General features: G+C 48.7%; 1 protein-coding gene across 2 annotated transcripts in view; it reads left to right on the top strand.

Moving 5' to 3' along the window:
* CSMD1 (CUB and Sushi multiple domains 1) overlaps positions 1 to 24,951 on the top strand; it is a 290,133-nt gene that overhangs the window by 85,194 nt on the left and 179,988 nt on the right. For both annotated transcript variants that reach the window (XM_079142910.1, XM_079142909.1), the window contains exons 9-15: positions 2,993 to 3,187; positions 9,047 to 9,163; positions 11,576 to 11,689; positions 13,305 to 13,400; positions 21,897 to 22,100; positions 22,982 to 23,106; positions 23,537 to 23,633. In XM_079142910.1, coding sequence (XP_078999036.1) covers positions 2,993 to 3,187; positions 9,047 to 9,163; positions 11,576 to 11,689; positions 13,305 to 13,400; positions 21,897 to 22,100; positions 22,982 to 23,106; positions 23,537 to 23,633 — 948 coding nt within the window. The remainder of the gene's footprint in view (positions 1 to 2,992; positions 3,188 to 9,046; positions 9,164 to 11,575; positions 11,690 to 13,304; positions 13,401 to 21,896; positions 22,101 to 22,981; positions 23,107 to 23,536; positions 23,634 to 24,951) is intronic.

The following is a 24,951-nucleotide window of genomic DNA, read 5'->3' as shown; positions in this document are numbered from 1 at the left end:
TGTCACCGCGCGTCCTCAACTGACAGCCAGGTGAAAGCAACCAAAATATGAGATGCTGCTCGTTTGGAGAAAAGCTGCGTCAGACCTGAGAATCCCTGGCGCTAAGTGGAGAGCTGTGAGGGGGGCCTCGCCAGACGCCAGCCATGTTACAAGAGGCTGCAGGAAACAAGAGCAAACGGATGAAGAGGGCGTGCCATGCTGACGACATGCCCTGAGGAGTTCTCACTTTTGTAAAGGAGGAAAAATATAACCAAGACTACTGCTTGTAATCGCTAGGTGCTCAGCTCCTTTTGTCAGATAACGGATTAAACAACAGGGAAAGGGAATGACTTGTGGTGTCTACCGTCGTGTTTTTGCCTTCCTAAATTTCTTAAACCTTCTGTGATCTTCATGGGATTTAAGGCTGCTACTAAGAATCATGGAAACATCTGCCTTGTGAAATACACAATAGGTCCTCAAGGAAGCTCTCAAAGAGCGCTGGTCCCAGGCACCACCCTGCGCTTGGCAGGAGACTGACCATGGCAAACAGGTCCACCGAGGGACTGCACCACCGTGTCTGCATGATGGGCCCAAATACACAAATAGGCCTCACTTCATTGCATGTGGACATGATTGCAATAGACATTTAGCGTGTTTGCATGCAACAGACGGACACAAGAGAGGGAGTGGATGAGTGCAAGGGAATCTATTCAGCCGATGTTGACAGATCTTAAAAACACCCTTATGGTACTGACGGAACCCAGCAAGGCAGCCCTGTGGGGGTTCAGCCACGTCTGCCCTGGGTGAGGGGAGGGATTTCTGTTGGAGGACGGTGCTGGCTATGAATTGATTACTAATAAACTCATTAATCAATAAACACAAGAGTCCATAATCTTTCAAATGGAAGGGGTTGGGCCATACCAGATCTGGCCTCCAACAAGATGGAGAAGCCCACCTTCACCTTTATTCATAATCGCATAGGTAAAGGGGTCAAGACCAGAGGGGCTTCTGTGAGGCACAGGATGGGGCAGAGTGGGGACACCATTTGCGTGGAGAATTGCATGTCCTCAGGCAGTGAGCCAACTCTGTACAGGGCCACCTACACCCCAGCGTTCTGAAACAGGCTCCTGTGACTTCCTGGGAGTCAGACCTCTGTGTCCCCTGGCTCAGCTGAGCCCGACTCTGCTAAGCGTGGATGGTTCCCCACGTAGCCTCTTGTGGCTGCCTGCAGGGATTTCCAAGACGTGGGGTTCTGTCTTCTGCCCTCCTCTGCGGCACACTGTCCACCCCAGGAGGTGAGCTGGAAGGCCCCCCAAGCTATTTTAGCACCACTCCATGAGCCCTGGGAACAGGTTAAAGTGCAGACTTCCTCTGAAGGCCAGTGAGTAGAATTGCTGGGTGCAGTGGTGGAGAGTGGCTAGATCTTCAATAGGAGGAAATAGCAGAAGCAAAGTCAATATTGATCCTAGTTTTAAAAAAATGTTCGATCTTCCTTTACATTTACCAGAGATGATTGCATTTGTTTGATTTTCTATAATGAATAAAGTGATTGGTGTTCATGGATCTTTGCAGAGAATAAGATTGTCAATCGAAGAGAAAAAGAACTAAAACATTTATTTTTGTCCACTTTGAAGCTACCCTTGGGCCTAACCTGATGATAACCCCATCGTCAGACCCACACACATTCACACACAGTCTCTCTCTCCCTCGCCCCTCTCCCAAAGAGATTTTCACAACTTTAAACTAGAAAGTGAAGTGTGGCTTCTATCTTGGCCACTGAAGAGGCCAGGCAGGCTCCACTCCATGAGCTGCCAACGTCACTAGGAACTTGAGGAGGGTGTGAAGCATGTGCTTTTGTGCACGAACAACCTCTGTTCAGATGCTAAAATCACATAGAACACAAGCACGTTGAACTAGTGGTTTTTGGATAGACTGTGGAAACAAATAACTTAACATCTTGTGGCTGCTAGAAGATAACTGAAATGGACTGCAGAGCCGGAGACCAAGAAGAAGGAACCATGTGTGTCTTTATCCACAGACACACGTCTGCTGTGCTGGTGATGCAGGTGTCCTGTTCCTGTACATGGGTCTCGCTGTGACGTTCCCTCCTTAGCACACTCGGGGTCTGACGGGCCCATCCCCAGCCACCCTTTCCTGCACGCCCCTCTCTTCCACTGCCCTGGTCCCCTCACCCTTCCCTGGTGCTGCCTCCACCGAACGGTGCAGTCAAAACCCAGTGTCGGACTGAGTGGCTGTGGACTTGGACAGGTCTCTGCAGCGTGCCTTCATGGAAGCTGCCTGACTGTGAACTTCATGTTCCCATAACCCTCACCTCCCAGAGGTGTGGTGAAGACTGCCATGAACCTGGACCCTTGAGAAGGCTCAGCAGTTACCACAGCCAGGGTGGAACTGTTGGGTAGCGACTGTAGGCCAGACACCACGGTTGACCCGTGTGTCAGTAAATGCAATTTTCCTGCTATGTCAGGCAGTTTCCCCTTTAGGACTAACAACACAGAGAGCCACAGAAGAATCAAAACATCCTCCTGTGCCTGTGTTCACAGGCCCTTGACTTCGCAAACGACACTGTTTTCCTTTTGTGAAACCCAGTTTTCTCGTCTCTTCCTCCAGGTGCATCCATGTGACCTATGTGCAGAGGTCAGAAAATGAACCTCAATTTTTCCTGAATCAATTTATGTGGTTCAGTACTAAGATCCACAGTCAAAACAGATAAATGTCTAAAAATATAAAACTCTTTTTAACTAGATGAAACTAATTTAATATCAATTCTGTAGTAAAATGTGGTTTTTAAAAAAAAGAATTTGGTTTACTAAAAAGGAATTTTCCTACTTTTAATTAATGAATAGGTTAAGTTAGTCATTAGGCAATGAATAAATATGTCTGAAAATTTTTCAGTCAAGGCTTTGTGTGAGCCCTCAACAAAATAAACAAGTGACCAGTCAAAGAGCAGGGAAGAATTAAAGAGCTGCTCATGGTTCTTCTGCTTCCTCCACAGAGAAGCCACGGGAAGCTTGTTTTGACCCTGGGAACATAATGAATGGAACGAGAACAGGGACGGACTTCAAGCTGGGCTCCACAGTCACCTACCAGTGCGACTCTGGGTATAAGATCGTGGACCCCTCGTCCATCACCTGCGTGATTGGCGCCGACGGGAAGCCCTCCTGGGACCGCGTGCTGCCCTCCTGCAATGGTAGGTCTGGATTTGCTTCCTGAAGAAAGCCCCTCTTTTCAATGCAAGACCCACTAAATGGCTTCACACTCCAGTGCAGCGACCCTCCAGCCGTGGAGGACGCTCTGAGTAAGCGCAGGCAGCCAGCTCCTGACAGGCCTTGATGGCTTCATGGAGCCAGCACACCATGGTTTCCAGAGGGCATGTTTCTTTTCTTTCACTCGGGTATTCTGACACTTCTTTTTGAGTATTTTAGACTTGATCTACAGAAGAGGTACAAATCAGCATTTTCCAGCTGTTTCTGCATTTGCCTAGGGGTTTCTGGGTTAGGTGGTGAGACAGATGGATATCATCGAAGGAGAGACAGAGGCACAGGGGTGGGGAAGACATTTTTGAAATACATACATCATTTGAACAGACATGTCATTTCCCCCAAAGTATAATTACTTTGTAATTCCTTATTTAGAGAGAGAATTAACAAAACCGTCTTGTAAAAGTGCAATCAGCCTTTGAGAGTGATCAGAACTAAGCCATAGGGACAGAGGTCAGGTAGCCTGGGGGTGGTCCCCAGGGTGCTGGCTGTTCTGCGTCTCATCTGGGTGGCTCCACTGGAGTCCCTCAGGTAAGACCTCCTCATGCTGTGGACACAACCCCAGGTGGAGATTGAGGAAATGGGGCTGGGGTCCAGCTCAGCGGAGGAGCCCTGGCCTGGCACACGTGAGGCCCTGGTTGCTTCTGTAGGTAAGTGAGTAATAAGAGCTGAGGAGGCAGAAGCACAGGTCTCCCCGTTGCTTTAGGGCATGATCTGAACTTGGGAAAGGGCGTATTTCCTCCTCAGTCAGCCCAGCAATGCCACTGGCCCCTCTCACCAGGTAGGAGTTTAAAAAATGTGTGTGTAAAAACCCAAACCAGCACACACCACCGGGCGTGCTCTGTTCTCCCATCTCTGAGTTTGATCCCTGGTCCTTCTGAGAGCCTCAGCCAAGGCGTCGTGTCCACCAGCAGATGCTGCGTGCAGTGGGGACCGAGTGGATGACGCTAGAAATCTAAGGAATTGACAAGTGGCTAGGATAAACCTTTTGTTCTTGCCCGAGGGCCACAGGAACACCTTCCGGAGGTCAGGAGGTGGGTGGAGGCAAAGTACATCAGCGTGGCCTCTGCTGTGCTGTGTGGAGCACCGGCTCTGCCCACAGCTCCCGGGGGCTCCTGGTTCTGGGTACTCCCTGCTGAGCTTAGCACCCACTCAGACTCCGGATGGCATTGCCCGCGGGGACCAGTGTGAGTGGGACAACAGGACATGAAATGAGGGAAGAATCGTGAAGTTGAGGGCTTTTTCACACCTAGAATATTAAGGGAATTTACTTTGTGCTAAATTCAGATGCGATTTTAATTTCCTGGTAACAGTGGCAGGTTAGGCACAGGATAAACAGGAAACAGGGAAGGCCCGCTGGGGCCTCCGTCTGTGATCAGATGTCAAGGTAGAGGTTACTTTTTTCCCAAGGCTGAAGACCAGTGAAGTCGGACATGGTTTTTAATCAGTCACTGATGCTCATGGACTGTGGAACTCTGACTCCCACTCACGGTATTCCATCGGCATACAAATAAACCTCCATGTTCCAAACCTTTACAGGCAGAGATGACGCCCCACTGTGCGTGTGGGATCGCTCATGGAGAGTGGGGCATTTTGTGCATGAATCAGTGCTGGTGGGTCCCTCAGGTCAGCAATTACACAATATGGCTTTTGCCATATTTTAAACCTTTGACGGTTGCCACGTTATAGGAGGCAGCCAGTGAATTCTGGACCAGTTTGCATTAGATGCCAGAAACAGTTTTTCATTATACTGCTTATGGCCCATAGTTTTGTCCATCGAGGTTTGCTATGGAATTGGAACTGAACTTGAATGAAGTAGCACAGAACCCCTTTAGTGGCCAGGATGGCTCCCATCTGCCAGAGTAGTTCCTGGAGTGCTCAGGATGAAACCATCACATCACGTGTAAGATGTACATTCCAGGCAACCAAGGGGGTGGGTTGGGTCTCATTTTGCCACCTGTCACAAATGCCACAGCAATCTCTATTCACCTACAAAGCAGTTCAGCAGGGTGGGTTCAAACGGGATGCATGTATTAATTTTTCTTTTGTGATCACATTAATATAGAGTAAAGAAGGAGGGTGTCTGCTTCCCACATCAGCACAGGACGAGAGTCAGCACCATTTTCAAGAATCAAACAAGCATTCTCTGAATGTTTTTCTCAACTTCAGAAGTCTTTGCTGTCCTCTGGGATACACTCCTTAGTTACAGTGATTATTATTTAAGTCTCAGGAAGAATGTCTAGGAATAAGCGCGGTTTAGTGGTAAAAACAAAACACTCATTTTTCTTCATTTCATATTTGACTTTAGATCAGCAATGATGTTTTACTCAATCCCGGGACAAAGTAAGTGTGTGCACTTATACCTTCAGAACTACATCTGAAAAGGTTCTTCAGAAGACTAAATTTTCCACACCTAATAATTTGGGCATCAAAATTTTGGCAAATGATTTTTTCCACTTTTCATCGACACTTCTAAACTTTGAAACAGGTGTTTTATTACGCTTGAAGAGGCGTGTTTGCATAATGGTCCGCTTCAGTGCCACATGACTGGGCTAAAAGGAAATAGGTCTCTGGTTTTTGTTTGTACTTCTTCTTACAACTCTGACCTTTAAACTTTTGAGGAAAAAGAAAGGATTTTCCTGAAATAGCCAGTCTGGGTTCACACAACAGGCTGGGAAGACAGTCCAGGGGCACATCCCTGGGTGTGGGGGCTCCCCACATGCCCGGATGTCAGCAGGGGTGGCACCTTCACCCCAGAGGGGAGATGGCCTTTTTCTATTTAAAAGTGTGAGACGTCAACATGGGTGTTCTGGAATGAGGGCATCATGCTGAGTTGCAGCATTGGCACGGAGGCGGTGCTGACTCACCCAGGCCTCCACAGCCACTCGGAAGGGACCAGAGCAACCCATGTCCCATTGACACCTGGAATAGACTTACATTTTTCAGGGGACTGGAATACAAGGATTTGGGAAACTGGTTGAAAAACCATTAACTCTTGAAAATCATGAATGAGGTGTCAGAGCATTAGTATTTCTGTATCCTGAGTTTTATTAATCGTGGAGAACGTCCAGCTCATTAATAAGGATTCAAGTGTGCTAACCAATGCTCAAAGGATTAAGAATGCTATCTAATCTCTACTTTTTGAGTGCTTGAAATTCGCCATATCAAGAACAAGTGAGCAGCAGGATTGTGAATGACTAGGCAGCCTGAAGAGTCTGAGCTCTAATCAGGGAAGCAGGACTAAGATAAGAATGGGGGCTGGCAAGGCTGGGGCAGCGGTCGATCCATGACATCCCCTCTGCACCTGCACAGGCCAGGACACACCAACCTCCATGCTCAGACAGCAGGGGAGGGGCTGGGACTCAAGAGTCCCCTCTGCACCTGCACAGGCCAGGGCACACCAACCTCCACGCTCAGACGGCAGGGGAGGGGCTGGGACTCAGAGTCCCCTCTGCACCTGCACAGGCCAGGACACACCAACCTCCGTGCTCAGACAGCAGGGGAGGGGCTGGGACTCAAGAGTCCCCTCTGCACCTGCACAGGCCAGGGCACACCAACCTCCACGCTCAGACGGCAGGGGAGGGGCTGGGACTCAGAGTCCCCTCTGCACCTGCACAGGCCAGGGCACACCAACCTCCACACTCAGACGGCAGGGGAGGGGCTGGGACTCAGAGTCCCCTCTGCACCTGCACAGGCCAGGGCACACCAACCTCCACGCTCAGACGGCAGGGGAGAGGCTGGGGACTCAGAGTCCCCTCTGCACCTGCACAGGCCAGGACACACCAACCTCCACGCTCAGACGGCAGGGGAGGGGCTGGGGACTCAAGAGTCCCCTCTGCACCTGCACAGGCCAGGGCACACCAACCTCCACGCTCAGACAGCAGGGGAGGGGCTGGGACTCAGAGTCCCCTCTGCACCTGCACAGGCCAGGGCACACCAACCTCCACGCTCAGACGGCAGGGGAGAGGCTGGGGACTCAGAGTCCCCTCTGCACCTGCACAGGCCAGGACACACCAACCTCCACGCTCAGACGGCAGGGGAGGGGCTGGGACTCAGATTCTTCACTGGGGGTCGGCTGTGGGAGGCTTGAGGAAGACTGGAACAGAAGGGCTATGGGGACTTCCTGTCTTCTCAGCCAAAGCAATACCAGAGTGAGAGGATTGTGGGAAGCCAGACACATCACACACCCACACACCCACAGACACACACATACACAGATACACAGATAGATACACACATAGGTACACCCATGTACACCCATACACACACACATGGATACACATTCACAGATGCACACATGGATACACACACACACACACAGATACACACATAGATACACACATTGGTACACCCATACACACACACGGATACACATACACAGATACACACATGGATACACACACACACACACACAGATACACACAGATGCACCCATATACACATCCATACCCATATACATATACACATATCCACACCCATACACACACAGACATACCCATACACACACACACACAGATAAACACACACACACAGATACACACATAGATACACACATAGGTACACCCATGTACACCCATACACACAGACATGGATACACATACACAGATACACACATGGGTACACACACACAGATACACACATAGATACACATAGGTACACCCATATACACCCATACACACACACGGATACACATACACAGATACACACATGGGTACACACACACACACACACACAGATGCACCCATATACACATCCATACCCATATACATATACACATATCCACACCCATACACACACAGATTCAGTGCACACACAGACACACCCATACACACACACACACAGATACCCCCATTTCCACACACATACAAACACAGATAATCTCATACACAGATACACCTATGCACACACAGATACACCCATACACACAGAGAGATATACCCATGCACACAGATACACCCACACACTCACTCAGACACACACACACACTCATACAAGCACACACATGTATACATATACACATACACACTCGCACATACACATCCACAAATATGCACATGCACATACTCATGCACACGTATAATATGTATACCCATGTAGACAAACAGAGATACATGGATGCACATATCCATACATACCCTTGTACACAGATACACAGATACATACATGTATGCACCATATGCAGGTACACAGAGGTACACACATGTACACACAGAGATACACACACTCACACACACTGAGCTCTGTTGCTCACCATCTGTCTTTCTGCCCCAACTTTCTGGCCATGTGCTCCTTGAGCCTTGCAGTGGCTTCACAGAGATCCCAGCAGCCTTGCTAGCGCTCCTCTTCACCTGAGCCTATGAACTGCAAAGTGAAACAAAGCCGCCAGGGGAAGCTGTGTGTGTTGGTTTCAGCTGTGAAACTCCAATAGGAAACCATTTTTCCCTCTGACAGCAGCATGCTGATGGAATCAGCTATGGAGTTTTGAGGAGCCTGTCGGGAATTAACTATCAGTGTCCTTGCACCCCGTTTCACTGTTACGGCAGGGTTTCACTGTTATTTGGACCTGCCTGACGGTCTTGGGAACAACAGTAGGCCTTCCTTCTGTGTCACTGGATTTGCTCTAGGAAGGCGTCCGTGTTGACTTTGTTACTTTGGGGGCCGTGCAGAACAGGATGGGGTCTGGGCGCTCAGCCCAGCCTTTGGATGAGCAGTTGCTGCGCCCGCGGCCTCGCGGCCTCAGCTGCCACCCTCTCATTGTCCTGCACTAACTCTGGCTGGTCTGCTTGCAGCTCCCTGCGGAGGCCAGTATACAGGATCGGAAGGGGTGGTCCTGTCACCAAACTACCCGCACAACTACACAGCTGGCCAGATATGCCTCTACTCCATAACCGTGCCAAAGGAGTTCGGTAAGGACGGGCTTCGTTGTCATTTGTTCTCCGAGTTCCCATGTTGCTGTCGGTGCTGAATTTCCTGTTCACAGATATGAATGTCGTCTGTGTCCTGTCATGCTCAGTGTTGGGCGTGCACAGCTGGTGTGTGGACCAGGATGGTGCTGGACAGGAAGGGCTGCTCACAGTCTGGTCTGCACAGGCCCGAAATGGGAAGTGGCATGTAAGACAGGTCGTCAGAGATGCCAGGGTCTCTACTTTCATCCCAAAGCAGCACCAGGTATCCTCTGTGAAACAACAGAGGATCACGCTCATGTCCTGATACACATTTACCCACTCCTTTGCCTGCTGAGTGAAACACATGTGTCCCTGTGTCCTGGGCTGGCCTTTCGGGCCGTGGAGTTGTGGGCTGCCACAGGTCTTTGCCACCACGCCCACTCTTCCCTGACCCACCGAGTGACAGCCAAACCAGACTGTTGGACACTGTCACCTCCAAAGTCTTGCTCATTGTGGTCCACTTGGTGAAAAAGTCCTTGTGTTCCGTCCTTAGACAAAAAGCAGCCGGGGGTGGGGGGTTTACCTTCTCACTGTTCTATCAGCTTCTGCATCACTGGGACCAATATGCCTGTGAGGACGAAGCAGCGGAGGAAAGTTTATTTGGCTCATGGTGTCAGAGGGTCAGTCCACAGTCTAAAAACTCCACAGGCCTGGGCCAAGTGCAGCAAAACACTGTGGCGGAAGTGTGTGGCAGAGGAAGTGGCTCAGGACCTGGAACCAGGAAGCAGAGAGAAACAGAGACACCACTCACCAGGGACTAAATATAGACCCCAAAGGCACACCCCCAGGGACCCACCTCCTCCAGCCACACCCTACCTGCCTACAGTTACCGCCCAGTTAATCCATTCAAGTGGATCAACCCACTGATTGGGTCACACCTCTCATAATCATTTCACCTGTGAAAATCATCACATGATCTAACACCTGAGCTTTGGGGGACACTGCACGCTAAACCATGAGACTAGCCGAAACACTGTCCCCCGGGAAATGAGGACTTTCCCCACAGCTGGGCAGGACGTCCTGCAGCCTAAGTCCCTGGCCCTTTGTACTTTGCCCAGGGACACCCTCCACCTCTTGTGCACAGCTTGACTCTCAGCAGATGAGTTCCAGGAGTGCACCTGCGCTGAGCACTCGACACGTGAGAGCTGGGCCCAGGGAGCCCTCGGGACGGCTGAGTCCTTCAGAAGGCGGGAGCCCCCGGTGCGCTCCGCGTCCCCGTGAGCCACAGTCCTGCGGCCACGTCGGCCTCCTCCTCACTCCTCTTAGTTCCTCTTAGTTTCTGGCATGGAGTGGATGGTTTGCTAAAGATTCCTTGAAAAAAGTAGGAATTAAGTATACATATGGCTCACGCTCGTTCTACCTGAGACCCACGTGCTCCACCACCACCGTGATGAAACGCGATTGATCTGGAAATGGTGCGCGTGCGCTAGCACGCAGAGCAGTCACGACGTCCTCCTCTGGAACTGTGCACCCTGGCTCGCCGAGCGCTCCCGGGGCCTCCGCCCATCCACACGCCTCCTCGTGCTGCTCCCCGGAACTCAACACTCCGCGGTCACAGGCGCGTCACGCATGTGTCACACTCTGCTGCCTACGCAGCGTTCCAGTGAGCGTGCAGACGTGTGCACACCCCTTGAAGGGCGCGGCCTCTTGTGTGCTCACCAACAGCCTGGCTGGCGAGCCAACGCGCATGCCCACCGTGTTGGCAGGATTCGGAATGACTGGCGCTGCGGGCATTCCCATCACCAGGGAAAGGATGATTATCACCAACTTAAATTCACAAACACTGATGGATGTTTTCATGGTAAAATAGGTATTCGTGTTTGCCTTGGAGAAGGGGTGTTCACACAACTTAACCTGTGAGATGAATAAACTTGTACAGAGGAGTGACAGCAGCAAGCCCTGGGCGGCTGAACCAAGGCTATGAACGAGTTAATGTGAATTCGGTGGTGGGTTAACATAAATTGCTAATATAATAACTTCTGTACTGAATTTTAAATTACTCACCAAATTACCATGCATTTTTATCTGTTTACTTTTTATTGAATAAAATGTCTCTGATTACACAAAAATTAATGGAATGCCTTTATAGATGTTCTTCTACTATTTTAATGCAGTATTTACTAAAAGGAAAAAAAAAAACCTCGCTTAATTTTAAAATTACACAGAGAGCAGTAATTTTTCTCCTTTTATTAAGCACCAAAAGAACAAGAAGCAAAGTTGTTTTGTCACTGAAAACTTAAAGTGCAGAAAAAATAAATTTATTTTTACAGGACTGTTAGAATGGGGGACCTGGGGGAGGGCGGCCAGCGGTCGTGCACCTGGGCTCCCCGATTCTTTCTAAAGAGTGCCTTCCCTCCACCCCTTATTTTCCAGTGGTGTTCGGGCAGTTTGCCTACTTCCAGACAGCGCTGAACGACTTGGCAGAATTATTTGACGGAACCCACCCCCAGGCCAGACTCCTCAGCTCGCTCTCCGGGTCTCATTCAGGTTAGATGCTTTCACGATCCCGGGAGACGTCTGTGGTGACTCATTTTAAATGTGTCTATTTCTTTGTTTAGATGAATGAGAAATTTAGCGATTGTCTTTGTAGTTCTGTTTAGCAAAAGCTTGTTTGGGGTGTGAACTTTCAGAAGTGTCTTGCCCCATTGAGAAAGCACCCACCTTTATCATGTTACTTGGTAAGGTTGTACAACCTGTCATATGTCAATAGAACAGGTGAGTGTCAGAAACAGATTGGGCACTCACTTGCAGCATGTATTTGTTTTCTGCTTCTTAATCCTCTCCCTGGAGTCAAAAACTCTTAACGGTTTGTAAATCATTTAAAACCTGGACATGGGCACACACAGAGAATATCCATGGAGTCTGGTACCCATGGAGGGTTCCCAGAACCAGTCCTCCTCAATACCAAGGGAAAGCTCCATTCTGTTAGATTAATTAATCAAAATCTATTTACCATACCCCTTGTCAATGGGTCAGCCACTTTACTTGTATTTCTGCTACCATTTCAGCATTCACTAAGTAAATCTGGTAAATTTGCTAAGTTACCAAGTGAAGTGAAGGATATGTATCAATCTTGAAGCCACTAACATTAAGATTTAGTTATTTCCAGTTTTCATGATTTCTTTTTTTGTTTTTTGACCCTTTTATTTGTTCTGATTAGTCATACACACCACATTTATTCAACATTGTCCTTGAAACTCTAGCCAGAGCAATTAGGCAGAAGAAAGAAATTAAAGGGATATGAATAGGAAAAGAAGAACTCAAACTATCACTATTTGCCAATGACATGATTCTATATTTAGAAGACCCAAGAAATTCCACCAGAAAATTTGTAGAGCTAATAAATGAATTTAGCAAAGTAGCAGGATACAAAACTTTCTTAAAATATTTTTTTAGGTGTTGACAGACCTTTATTTTTATTCATTTACTTGTATGCGATACTGAGAATCTAACCCAGTGCCTCACACATACTAGGAAAGTGCTCTACCACTGAACCACAATCCCCATCCCAGGATATAAAATTAACACCCATAAATCACTATTTCTTTATTAATGAAACATCTAAAGATCCTGTTTGCTCTTTTCAACCAACATCCTATGGTGGAAGCTTTATGAAGACAGACTTTCAAAATCTTGACACATAGTAACAAATTCTTATACCGCTTATACCCGCTCCAGGCTGCTCAGGATAGGATACAGGCCAGGGTTTCTGAAGAGGTTACAATTTTATTTCAGTAGGCGTTTTCTAAGTGTCTTCATTTTTTTTAATCAGCTTTGGATTCAAAGAAATTTTCTTAATTTTAAGAAAAATCCTAGCAAGCAAGGATCAAATCAGTGTAAATTTGCTTTCTTCAGCAGAAAGCAAAAATGAAATAATGATTGAATACTTTGTACTGGAATGCACCCAGAGGAACAGAATTTTAAAGTCTTGATAAAAGCAATGGTCTGGTCTTAAACCCAAAAATAAAGTTTAATTTTGTTAAAGTTCAAAAATTCATTGTGAAATTCCAAGTTAAAATTTATCTTGCTGAATGAATACTGTCATCCACACAGGGCTGAGTATTTTCTCGCCCCCAGGAATGATCTCTGTCTTCATCTCTAGGTGAAACGTTGCCTTTGGCTACATCCAATCAAATCCTGCTTCGATTCAGCGCCAAGAGCGGGGCAGCTGCCAGGGGCTTCCACTTCGTTTATCAAGGTACCTGCACCCCACCCACCTCCCCCGCTTAGAGCCGCTAACCCTGCAGCTACACCCTTTCCAGACAGACCACTCGAGTAGTCATGCTGCACTTCTGTGATATTTAAGGAATTGAGGTTATTTATGTAAGATAAAACTATTTAACGAAAGTATTATTTGTTGTTTTAATACTTGAATTTTCTATTTCTATTCCCCAACCATAATAACGTCTCATTTTTCCAGCACTATCTGGAGACAGATCTTCATCAAATGACCTTTGAATAGCTCTGCATATCTCACAATGTCTGCAAATATAAGATTTTATCTGCTTAAGTAAACCATTTCATTAGAGTTTAAATCTTTGCAAGGGCTTGAATGAAATACACTTAAAATATGTCAGGTAAATCCACCTGTAATTGGAAGAATTAACTTAAACAACAATTTAACAAAACCAACCAAGCAAAGGACACTTAGATACCTCTCACTTTACCTACCTAATTTCATTTGTTTGTGGTTTTATTACCTTTTGGCTCTTCTACACTATTATGTTATTTTTAAATTTGTGGAACTCATTTAAAACAAATTTGGGATTGCTTCAAAGATCTGAAGTCTGAAGAATTTCCCCTACTATGCTCCCCTGTGTTGCATATTAATTAAATGAACTCAGGAAACTGCCAGGTAACTGCATACAAGTTTGGGGGTGAGAGCAGGGGTCACATGCATCTTGTCGTGCCTACAGATGGGGATCTGAGTGAGATTTTCCTCAAATAGAGGAACTGTCCAGACCTAAGGAGCATTCTTGGTTTAGTGTTCCTCCAGCCCAGAGAGGCCAACAGTCACCCCTAAACATTCTCTTTCAGTTGGAGGGAAATCACTTTTTAACAATGCTTTCTTTCCCTTAATAAAGACTTCAGAAAGCATCCTTGATATTATGTTTTCCAAAATTATGGAAAATAATAAGTCATCTAATTTATACCTCCTATCTAATAATCTCACATTACAAAAGCCACATCATCAAAATATTTTACTGTAAATGAAGCCTCAGTTTCAACAATAAAAATACTTAAAGAATAGTGGAAAGAATGTGGGAATAATGTTTGCCAGATAAGTAGGAGGCAAAAATATTTCTAACCCAATTTAGGCAGGAGTTAGTTAAAGCATTATGGTATTGAATTAAATGTACTCACATTGTAAAGTTGCAGCTCTTGTTAAAATATGAAAAATTAGCTAGTATTTCTTAAAATTTGACTTTATTAGAAGAGTAACTAAAGAGCCCACCTCTTGTCACTCCTAATTCTCTTCAAATAAATTCTAAATTACTTCGCAAAAGCATATTCACAAGCCAAAATTCAGAATGTAAAGAAATTGGACCAATTATTCCAAGTATATTTTTCCTCCTGGAAAAATTCAAATCATGGCATTCTCTGCAGTCTCTGCTTCTCCAAGACACTTCCTCTGATTTTTGATAAAGATCATGAAATTGTCAGATAATCAGATGAAATATCTCATGCAAATGACTCAGTGTCTTTATCTTCAAATGTTATCTTCAGAAAACCTATTTTTGAAATTATGTTTTCTTGTTTAAAAGCATACTGATCATTAAAAGGAAAGCAGAGAGTAAAGGAAGACATTTATAGAAGGAATCTAGCTTCCTTGTTCTGAAGAATATGTACTGACTAACATCTTCAATATTTTATAAAGTTCCAATATACCTTTTTTTTTCTTGCTTTTAACCATTGAGGTTATGCAAAAATCAGGGTCTTTTCATCAAAGCTAAATCCTTTGCAGATACAAAAAGAGGCTCATGAATGCAAGTTATAAATCACTCAGCAGCAATGGGGAAATTTCAATACATATGCAAGGTAAATTGAATGTTGGTTCTTGAAAGATAGCTGTTATGTTGAAACCCAGAAATTACTTGAACCCTATCGTGTGAGTTTCCTGAACAGTGCTTCCTATGCCAGTTTCTGCTTCCTTCTTTTGTGAATTTTTAAAGCTTAAAATTGCACAGTGACTTGCTGACCTCTCTGGCAATGGGTCTAGGCCTCGTGACCAGACAGACAGCTTGACTGTGAAGGGCTGCTGGGAACATCGATGAACACAGATGAGCGGGTCGGAGTGCAAAACTGTCTGTGAGTCAATGTGCAGGGGTCACCACCTCGGCCCATCCGTGGCTCTCTGTTCCCCGCTCCCCGGTTATCCTCATTCTAATGTGGGGGCATCAGTAACGATGTTGCACAGCCTCGCCTCCCAAACTTACAAAGGAAAGAAAGGAAGCGTGTACAGGGCCTTTTCCACAAGGTGCCCTAAGTATCCTAGGATTTTGCTGGATTTGGTTCCCTTGTTTTCCATAGTCACTGAGAGTAGGAGGCTGCATTTGGAAAGCCTGAGGGTGGGAAGAGAGTTAGCACACATGGAAGGCCAGGAGTCCACCAGCAGCACAAAGCAGCAGTTAGCTCTGGAGCATGGATCCGCCACCGAGCTGGTGCTGTAGTTGGGTGGGGCACATGGCTGTTTGGTGCTGTTCAGTGGGAACTCAGGGCTTGGCCGCTCTCTGGGAGTGGAGCTGCACACTCGCAGTGCCCAGTTGTGCAAGAAGGATCTGTGTGCAGCAGAGGTAGGTGGGCTCAGTTTGCAGCCCATCCCTGGGGACCGAGCACCCTATCCTGCTGTGTGGCAGTGTCCTGGGCCCCATGTGGTCAACAGACTTGAGAAGCAGAGGCTGTAGTGAGAACCAGTCCTGCAGGAATGCTCAGCACTCCCCAGTGAAGCAGAAGGCCTGGGAGTGTTATTCCTGCATGCGCAAGTTCCTGAAGACGCGACACAGGCACTTCTTACACCGGAAGCCTGGGCATGTTTAGTCTTGCATGTTTCTTCTTAGATACGAGAGGGTTTCCTTACCTGGTTCCTACCTCCCAGGAGTTCCCAGGTGTTCCCAGGTGTTCCCAGGTCACCTCCTCTATTCTTGAGCCCCTGACCCTTTCACTGTCAGGCAGAGGCTGGCAGAGCCTGGGATGTGCTACACAGTTGTGGGAATCCTTGTCATTCCTCACCAAAGGCCAGTATATTCTTAGGTCAGAGCAAAGGTTAAAAATCGCCCACAGCATTACTTAGTAAGTCAAGTATTAGAAGAAGCCTTTGATTCTGTTCTGTGAAGTCATTACTTTGCATTAGAAACATTTTGGTGACACAAAGTGTATATGCCTCTCAGTCCTGAGATCCACACTGATTTCCGATCAGTGGACAGTCCAGCAAAGACCAGCTAACTGTGGCCATGATCCACCTTCCTGCCTACCACAGGCAGGTGCGCACTGTGGCACACCATCCACACCTCCTCCTCCGCCCACCCTGCAGCAAGCTGGCACCTAGGTTTCTCATCAACACCATGCTGTCTCTAACGCTCCTGTGTGCAGGCCAGGGGTTCGCACAGCCTGCTTCCTCCTGTGTTCCAGGACGCAGTTCAGGGCTTCCTTCCGCCTCCCAAAGAACTCATGCCAGAATTACTAAACTGGAAGGATCTACGTGGATTTCTCCCAACTTTAGTAAATTGTAAAGATTTACAGTGGATTTCTTGGGTAAAAGAAAGCCACATGTTATAACACCTCTCCAGAGGGCACTGTTTAGAAATGTCCACTCGTCTGTCTCTCCCTTTCCATGGCATGGGTGCTGGATCTCCAACCCTGACAGCAGCTCTCCTTACCAGCCTCCAAGCGGTGCCCTGAATATCACCTCCCATGCCCCCAGACATGCCCAGAACAGCATCTCAGTCCCAGACACGCCCAGAACCCATCCCTCCCTGGCCACGCCCACAACCCCATCCCTCCCTGGCCACGCCCAGAACAGCATCCTTCTCCGATTTTTCCGTCTCCCTCTCCTTTTAGATGACATGGATTATAACACTTAATTGGTTTTCCACTTTGAAGATATTCACATTTTTGAATTAAGAGCCTATGAAATGTATAGTTTTTACAAAGAAGTTTCAGCATAAAATTTATTTGTAATCCAACAATATATTTTCACATTCCCCTACTGGTAATGGCTTGTCAGATCAGATGTTTCCATGCCAGGGGGGATGAGGTGAGGACGGATGTTCTTCAGTCACCGAAGGGAACAGGGCAGTGCCTCGGGTGGACACAGCAGGCTCTTCCTGCGGGCGCCGGGATGTGTTTTGTTCGGGGGTTGCCCTGCACCTCCCGTGAGGGGCAGCAAGAGCTGCATGCACGCGTCTGCGGCTGTGTCCGCGGTGGTGGCAGGCGACTAATGAAACCAGGCGGCGCTTACCCTACAAGGCGGGCACACGTCCCTGGTGCTTCCACGCTCGGCCCTGCAGCAGCTGTCCTCCCGACGTCAGCTGCTTTGCTTCTCACCGGCCTCGCCAGCACGGCCCTGTTCCCTGCCCACAGCCGGAGTTGGGTTTTGTTTGGCAGCAGTGTGGAACGTTGCCGACTGGTGGAGAGGAATCTCGGTGGAGGGCAGACGCTGTGGGGAAGGCCAGTTGAAGGTGCGGGCACAGGCCCGGCTGGGAGGGCCGAGTGCAGGACAGAGCTGGGCTGTCCCCAGACCCGCAGGCCGCATGGCTGAGTTTCGTGGCTTCCTCTCTCCCACCTCTCAGATGTTGGAATCTGTCTCCTCTCTTTGCTTTCCACATGTCTTCTTCTGAGAAATGTTCTCCAGGATTGCATTCAAATGCAGATGTCGCTCTTTAAAGTTGGTTGCCTTAAAAACAAACAGCCCTCAGGTTCAGGAAGAAAGTTTTAGCAGGGTAGCGTGTCTCCCTGGTGCTGGAGGCTGTCTCTCCTGCCTGGGAGCCTCCAAGGATGAAGGCAGCCTGCATCAGACTCACAAGAGTCCCTGTACTTGAAGTCTCTGACATAGGTGTTGCCTTTGCCATAGAACACACTCTTTCCAAGTACTTGGGCATAAGCACGGAGATCTCTGTGGGAGATGCTTCTTCATTTGGTGAAAAATCCTTGAGATAACTATGGAAGTCTCCCTTGGGTATATTTTCCCTTTTATACCATTTTTCAACTGTAACACAATTCTTAGGCGTAGAGGTCTGACAAATACAATTTTAAGCAGTCCTCTATTACATCAGAATTTAATAGTTATCCTATATTCCTCTATTAGTTAGGGAAATACTTAATTCTGATATATCATGAATTTTTTCAATGATAGAAAATAGATGATATGTACTTTTATCAACTTTCATTTCTGATAGAAAATATGTCAACACTGAATTGAAATGTAGTTCAGTCAGAATGATCTTTTGACTTCCATTCTCATGGAATAGCTTCCTTTGCAGCAGTTACCAAGATAGCGTCTGCCACTGTTCAGAACAATTAGAAGAGGGATGGCAGGGTGCTTAGGAGAAGCAGCCTGGAGACAGGCCCTTGGTAAAGAGAAGGAGTCCATGAGCACATTGCCTCCAGGGCTGGAGCGCTGAGTAAGAAGCAGCAAGGACTGAGAGCAGGACCCCACACAGCACACACGCTGTCCCTGACTACGGGACAAAGCAGACGTGCACACTTCAAAGTCTGTGACTGTCTCCAGAGGCTTGCTGGTTGCCACAGACCCTTTGCCAGTTGAGTAGTTTTCAAACTTTACCCCATGTTCTATTTACAGGTGGAGAAATCTCTTGCAGATGGCAATTTCTGACATACAACCTAAGTAAATGTCTCACCCCACATTGCGTGAAGACTCTCCTGCCCATTCCGACCACCCAAGGACACTAAGACACACACCTGTCATCTCACAGAGTTAGGGCTTTGCCTCCTGTGGCAAAACCACACACCATGGGAAACCAACAGTCTCAGAGAGTCCTGGGGGCTTGTGAAAGACTGGCCTCACTCCAGGGTGTTGGAATGTTGGTGTGACTTCTCCCTGGGCTTCGGGCTGCTAGGAGAGGGGCTTCAGGTCGCTGTCTTCATTCTCATCCAGGAGGTGGAAGGATCAGAGCAGCCGGGGCTGGCGAGCGTAGGGAGCCCTGCTCGGCTGGACACGGGCGCCTTGGGCCTCTTCACGGCTTTGCTTCAGGACTCTCTCAGTGCCAGGCAGCTGGAGATGCCTGGGCTCTTCCCCTCACTCATTCAGACAGAATGGCGTCCTTTCCTGTGAGAATGTTTTATTGAACTTCAGTCTTGCTGTGTGATGTACCTTGCTCTCTCTCATTTCCAAAGCATGCAATTACGATATTTGTAAGCTTTCTTAAAGTAGGCACTCTCTCACTCAGTGCTGGGTGGTCACCGGGGAAGTGTGCCATCTCCCCACCCACCTTGCCCTGGAGAGTCGCCAGGGTCCCTAAGAGGTGGTCTGGTTTCTTCCAGTGTGGTGCCCCCTCCCCTCCCCTCCCCTCCTCCCCTCCTCCCCTCCTCCCCATCCCCCCCCCCTCCCCTCCCTTCTCCTCTCCTCCCCCCCCTTCTCCTCTCCTCTCCTCCCCTCCCCTCTCCTCTCCTCCCCTCCCCCCTCCTCCCCCCCCCCCTCCTCCCCCCCCCTCCCCTCTCCTCCCCTCCCCTCCCCTCTCCCCCCTCCCCCTCTCCTCCCCTCCCCTCCCCTCCCATCAGGGTTTTTTGTCACACAGCCAGGGTTGACTGAACAATGGGCCTCAGGTTGAACCTCCCTTGCCTGAGTCTTCCCTCTGCCTAGAGTGAATAGCTCCGTTCTGCTTCCCATGACTGTTATGGGGTGCAACTTAAGAATGGACCGATCACCACTAGAAGTTCAAATTTGAGACTCTTTATTAAGCTGGCCAGCTGACTGTCTCACACAGTGCAAAATGGCTGTTGAAAGAACAGCCCCGACCACAGGGTTGTAGGGGTTCTTATACCAAAAATCACATTAATCATAAGTGTCTGTTGCTATGATTTGAAATTACACATTAACAACATGAGATCATCGACAGAGGGGGAAGTGGGTCAAAATGACCCTTACCTAGGTACAAACTAAAGAATGGTTACTAACATCCACACAATCACTGTTCACATGGTACATTGTTTAGGAGCAATAGGGATCAAAAGAGCAATTTTTCCTTACATAGGAATTGTCATTTTGTATTGCTAAACGTCACGCTAAGTAACTGATGATGGGCACAGAAGTGGGGTGTTCCCATGGGAGAAGCTTATTTCCTACATAACATGGAGTCTCAGAGCAAAATGGAGTCTGTTTAGTCATTTCCCTTAGAGTCTGGCCTGTAACATTCTCATGGAGTCAGATCTGTCAGCCCATCACAGTGACACATGCCGCCTTTCTTATCGTAGTGACATGAACATGTTCTAGGTGCATAGTGCAGTGTTGCTAACTGCAGGCAGAACTTATTCGGCTTCCCCAGCCAGGCCCTGGGGCTGCCCACTGTGCTGTTGGCTTGTGTAAGCACATGATCGTAGCTCCTAGACTGCCTTATGTGTGTGGCGGTGGGCAGCACTGGTCCCTCAGGGACTGGCGTATTTCACTTTGCAGGTGTCCTCGAGGTGCAGGACTTCCTTCCTTTCTAAGGTCGAGTCACATTCCAGTGTACACATGTTTAGACCTCACCTTCTTTACCCATCCCTCTGCTGACAAGACAGCTTGTTCCCCTCTCTTGTCCATAGTGAGTGATCCTGCAGAGAGCTTGGGGGTACAGAGTTCTTCTGGGAGCCCTGAATTCAGTTCTCTCAGATGAATCCAGAGCTGAGCCTGCTGTATCACATGGTAGTTCTATTTAAATTTTCTTACTAAATGGCAATGGTCATGTCATAAGGAATCTGTATAGACTGGCTTTCCCCACTAGATTTTAAGATGATGGAGGCTTGTTTTAGTCAGCATTTTTGCTGCTATGACTAAAAGACCTCACAAGAACAAATTTAGAGGAGGAAAAGTTAATTTTCAGAGGTCTCAGTCCATGGACAGTCAGCTCCATTCCTCAGAGCTAGAGGTGAGGCAGAACAACATGGCGGAAGAGTATGGCAGAGGGATGATGATCAGAAAGCAGAGAGAGAGAGAGCTCCACTTATCAGATACAAAATATACACCCCAAAAGCACGTCTCCCATGACCCACCTCCTCAGCCACACCCTACCTGCCTTCAGTCACCACCCTGTAAATCCCATCAGGGGATTGATTCACATATTGGGTGAAGGCTCTCATAACCCAATCATTTCTCCTCCAAACCTTCTTGCATTGTCTCACACAAACTTTTGGGGGACACCCCATCCAAACCATAACAAGGCTGAATTCAGTTTCTCTCATTGTGATATGGTGGTGTACTTCTTTGGGTATTCAATTACTTGCTTGAATGCTAATCAGCCCTCATAAAGCACTGTTCTTATGCCCATTTCCTGCTCTAACTGGGAAGTCTGAGGTGGTTCTCGGGTCACCCTGAGCTTGGAGTGTGGGTGTGGAGCTGCTCCCAGGGTCAAGCCCCACAGAGGGGTTTGGAGGTGTCGACCTCTGCAGCAGCATCACTCTCAGACTCAAGTCTGTTCTCCAGACAAGGTTCATGTTCTGCCCATGAAGACTCAGACAGATGTGTTCTGCTTGCCTTTAGCTGTCCCTCGCACCAGTGACACCCAGTGCAGCTCTGTCCCCGAGCCCAGATACGGGAGGAGAATTGGCTCCGAGTTCTCCGCAGGCTCCATCGTTCGATTTGAGTGTAACCCAGGGTACCTGCTTCAGGGTTCCACGGCTATCCGCTGCCAGTCCGTGCCCAACGCACTCGCTCAGTGGAATGACACAGTGCCCAGCTGTGTTGGTGAGTGGCCTCTGCAGGTGGGGTGACAGGCTCAGGCTGTGGCTCACAGTGGCCAGTGCAGAGCTGCTCTCCAGGGTTGCTCTTTGGTCCACCCAGAGTGGCCGTCTCCTGAGCTGCATGATGAGCAGGTTGTGCTTTGAGAAGTGACTGAGCAGCAGCCAACCTGAAGAACGGCTGTCCTGAGACTCTAGAGCAGTAGAGCAGAGATGCTTCCCCTCTCCACGTCTGAAAGCAGGCCTCGATTCTGAAGTCAGGGCTCTGGGACATAATTTCGCTCTGGGGTAGAGCGTGATGAAGCAGATTGACTGTAGCACTTGGGTAATGCTCTTTTAATACGTCTGTGCTGACGGATGTCTGAAAAGCAAGAGGTCAATGCAGCCTGAGTGGCAATGGCATTGTTATTAGAGTGTATTTGCTTCATTTTATGTAGAAAACTCTGGTGTAATCATGATTAGAACTTGAATTCATTTGCATTTTAAGCATCTCTTCTTCGCCTTCTACTTGCTCATAAATCCCTAGTATCATCTGGAGTTGCAGGGCTGTGTAGGAAGAGAGCGCTCTGCAGTGGGCTTCAAATTAAGCAGATGAATTATCCTAAATAGAAGTCACTTTGGAGATGCCATTGGTAGGTGCAGTCCCTTCTTAGGAAACCTGAAGAGATGAGTGTAGAGGCTCAAAGGCTGGAAGTTAGTAGCACAATAGGTAATCATCATTGGCATGGCTAATTTCAGAGAGACTAAACTCTACCTTGGCTAAAAATGCCATTTAGAGCCCTATGGTACAGGTGAAGTTCCTCTTACCATCTGACCACACAGGAAGAGAAAACTGATGCCAGATTAACATCCTTGCTGCATTTTACACTTATTCCATGTGGCTCCTAGTTCCATGCAGTGGCAATTTCACTCAACGGAGAGGGACGATTCTTTCCCCCGGGTACCCTGAGCCGTATGGCAACAACCTGAACTGTGTATGGAGGATCACCGTCACGGAGGGCTCTGGAATCCAGGTGTGTCCCTCCAGCCCAGAGCCTCTGGGGCTTAGCCAGCTATCCTGGGCTTTCCTTCTTTCCTTTGCTCCTGTCTTTGCCCACTCCTCCTTCCCTCCCTCCCTCCTTCCATCCACCCTTCCTACCCTCCCTCCCTCCTCCCACCCTTCTTTCCCTCCTTCCTTCCTTCTTTCCTCTCTTCCTCCTTTAGATTGGTCATCTTGAATAGCATAGAACATATAATCTATTTCTCTTTTCTTAACATTTCTACAAAATATTTTCTATTTGGAATACAAACAGTTTTAGAATAAAAATTGTCAACTGTTATTTGTAGAGATCTTTGTGTCCTTTCATGGATTATTTTCTTTGTTTTTGATATATGCTTATCACCATCTGATTAATCATACTCAACCATAAATGAATATTAACTGCACATCATGATGGTTTGCAGATTCAGGTGATCAGCTTCGCCACGGAGCAGAACTGGGACTCCCTTGAGATTCACGACGGTGGGGACGTGACTGGCCCACGGCTGGGCAGCTTCTCAGGTAGGGCCAGCTCCCGGTCTCTGCTGCTGGGTTGGGATGGGAACCAAAGCAACCTGCAGTGATCACTGCTGGGGGTTCCCTGCCGGGCTCCTGTGCATCCAGTGTGCGCAGGGACCTCGTGATCCAGGGAGGGGCCCTGAGCCGCTCAGCTCTGCAGAGGTGTCCCGAGGCTGACGGTGGACAGCGGAAGCCAGTGGCAGCCCTACGAGCGGGCGGGGAGGGGTGAGGGATGAGGGATGGGTTCTTGACCTGGGAGTGGCTCTGCGCCGGGGCCCCCTGCGCCCTGTCCGTTGTGCCTTGTTCCAGGAGCACGGTCCTTCTCGCCTCAGGGCCCCAGGTGCTGCCAGCCCTGGGGCCAGACCCGGTGCCTCCAGCTGCAGCCGGCCCTCTCACCTTCCCGGGCACTCCATGGGCACAGACGCCCGTGCACCAGGTGGCTGCCGTGGTCCCTGAGTGCCTCGCAGAGCTGGGTCAGTTTGCCTCTGCCCTAGCAGCTCATTGTGCTCCTCCCTACATGGACTTCCCCACCGGAGTAGGGGTGACCAAGGCCCCGTGCTCCTGGCCGCAGCCTGGTCACGATGGCCGGCCCTTCCAAAGCGCTGGCGTGCTGGCTCCTGTTCACACCCAACCCGTGTGACCTTGGAAGTAGCAGGCGGAACAAGGTTTCTGTGCTTTCCTCCTCTTACAAAGAGGGATAACAGATTAAGACGTAGAACTGTCCGAGATGACAAGCGATGATTCCCTGAGTCACACCCCAGTCTGCTCCTGCGAAAATGACCTGAGGCGTGTCACCCGTAGCCATCATGGCCCCGGCCAGCCCCAGGAAGGAAGGTACAGGGTTTGTGGGGCGCATGCCTCCCTGCGCGGCCCCTGCATGGAAGGCAGGGCCTGGAGAGGGCGGGCCCTTCACAGGGTCTGCCCGAGTTTAGCCCTGTCACTTAAAGTGTGTGGGGACCAGGTCTCTGGCTAGGGGCAGATAAATGCACAGAGGTGTCGTGCAGTGCGGTGCCTGAGCGCCTGCGGACCCCTGAGCGGTGCTGGCTGTGCTGTGCTGTCCGCACCTGCGGGAGCTGCCACCACAAATGACGGGTTGAGGTCCAAGGCAGGTAGGCCGTCTGACATTCATCAGAGCAGTATCGCTTCAGCCTTCAGGCAGGAGCCCAGGTCTGCTCTCATTCCGTTCGCGTACATAAGCAGCACCATGGTAGGCTTCTGGTGCTGCAGGAGGGTAAGTGAAATTCTTCCAGGATTTAGAGAAACACAAAGCATCATAACAGATGAGTGAAATGGCTGGGCAAATGGGCTGGGCACTGCCTGC

This window comes from Sciurus vulgaris (genome assembly GCF_902686455.1).
Source record: "Sciurus vulgaris genome assembly, chromosome: 5".
Lineage (NCBI taxonomy): Eukaryota > Metazoa > Chordata > Mammalia > Rodentia > Sciuridae > Sciurus > Sciurus vulgaris.
The sequence above is the reverse complement of the archived record's forward strand: the minus strand, read 5'-3'. Positions and strand labels throughout refer to the sequence as shown.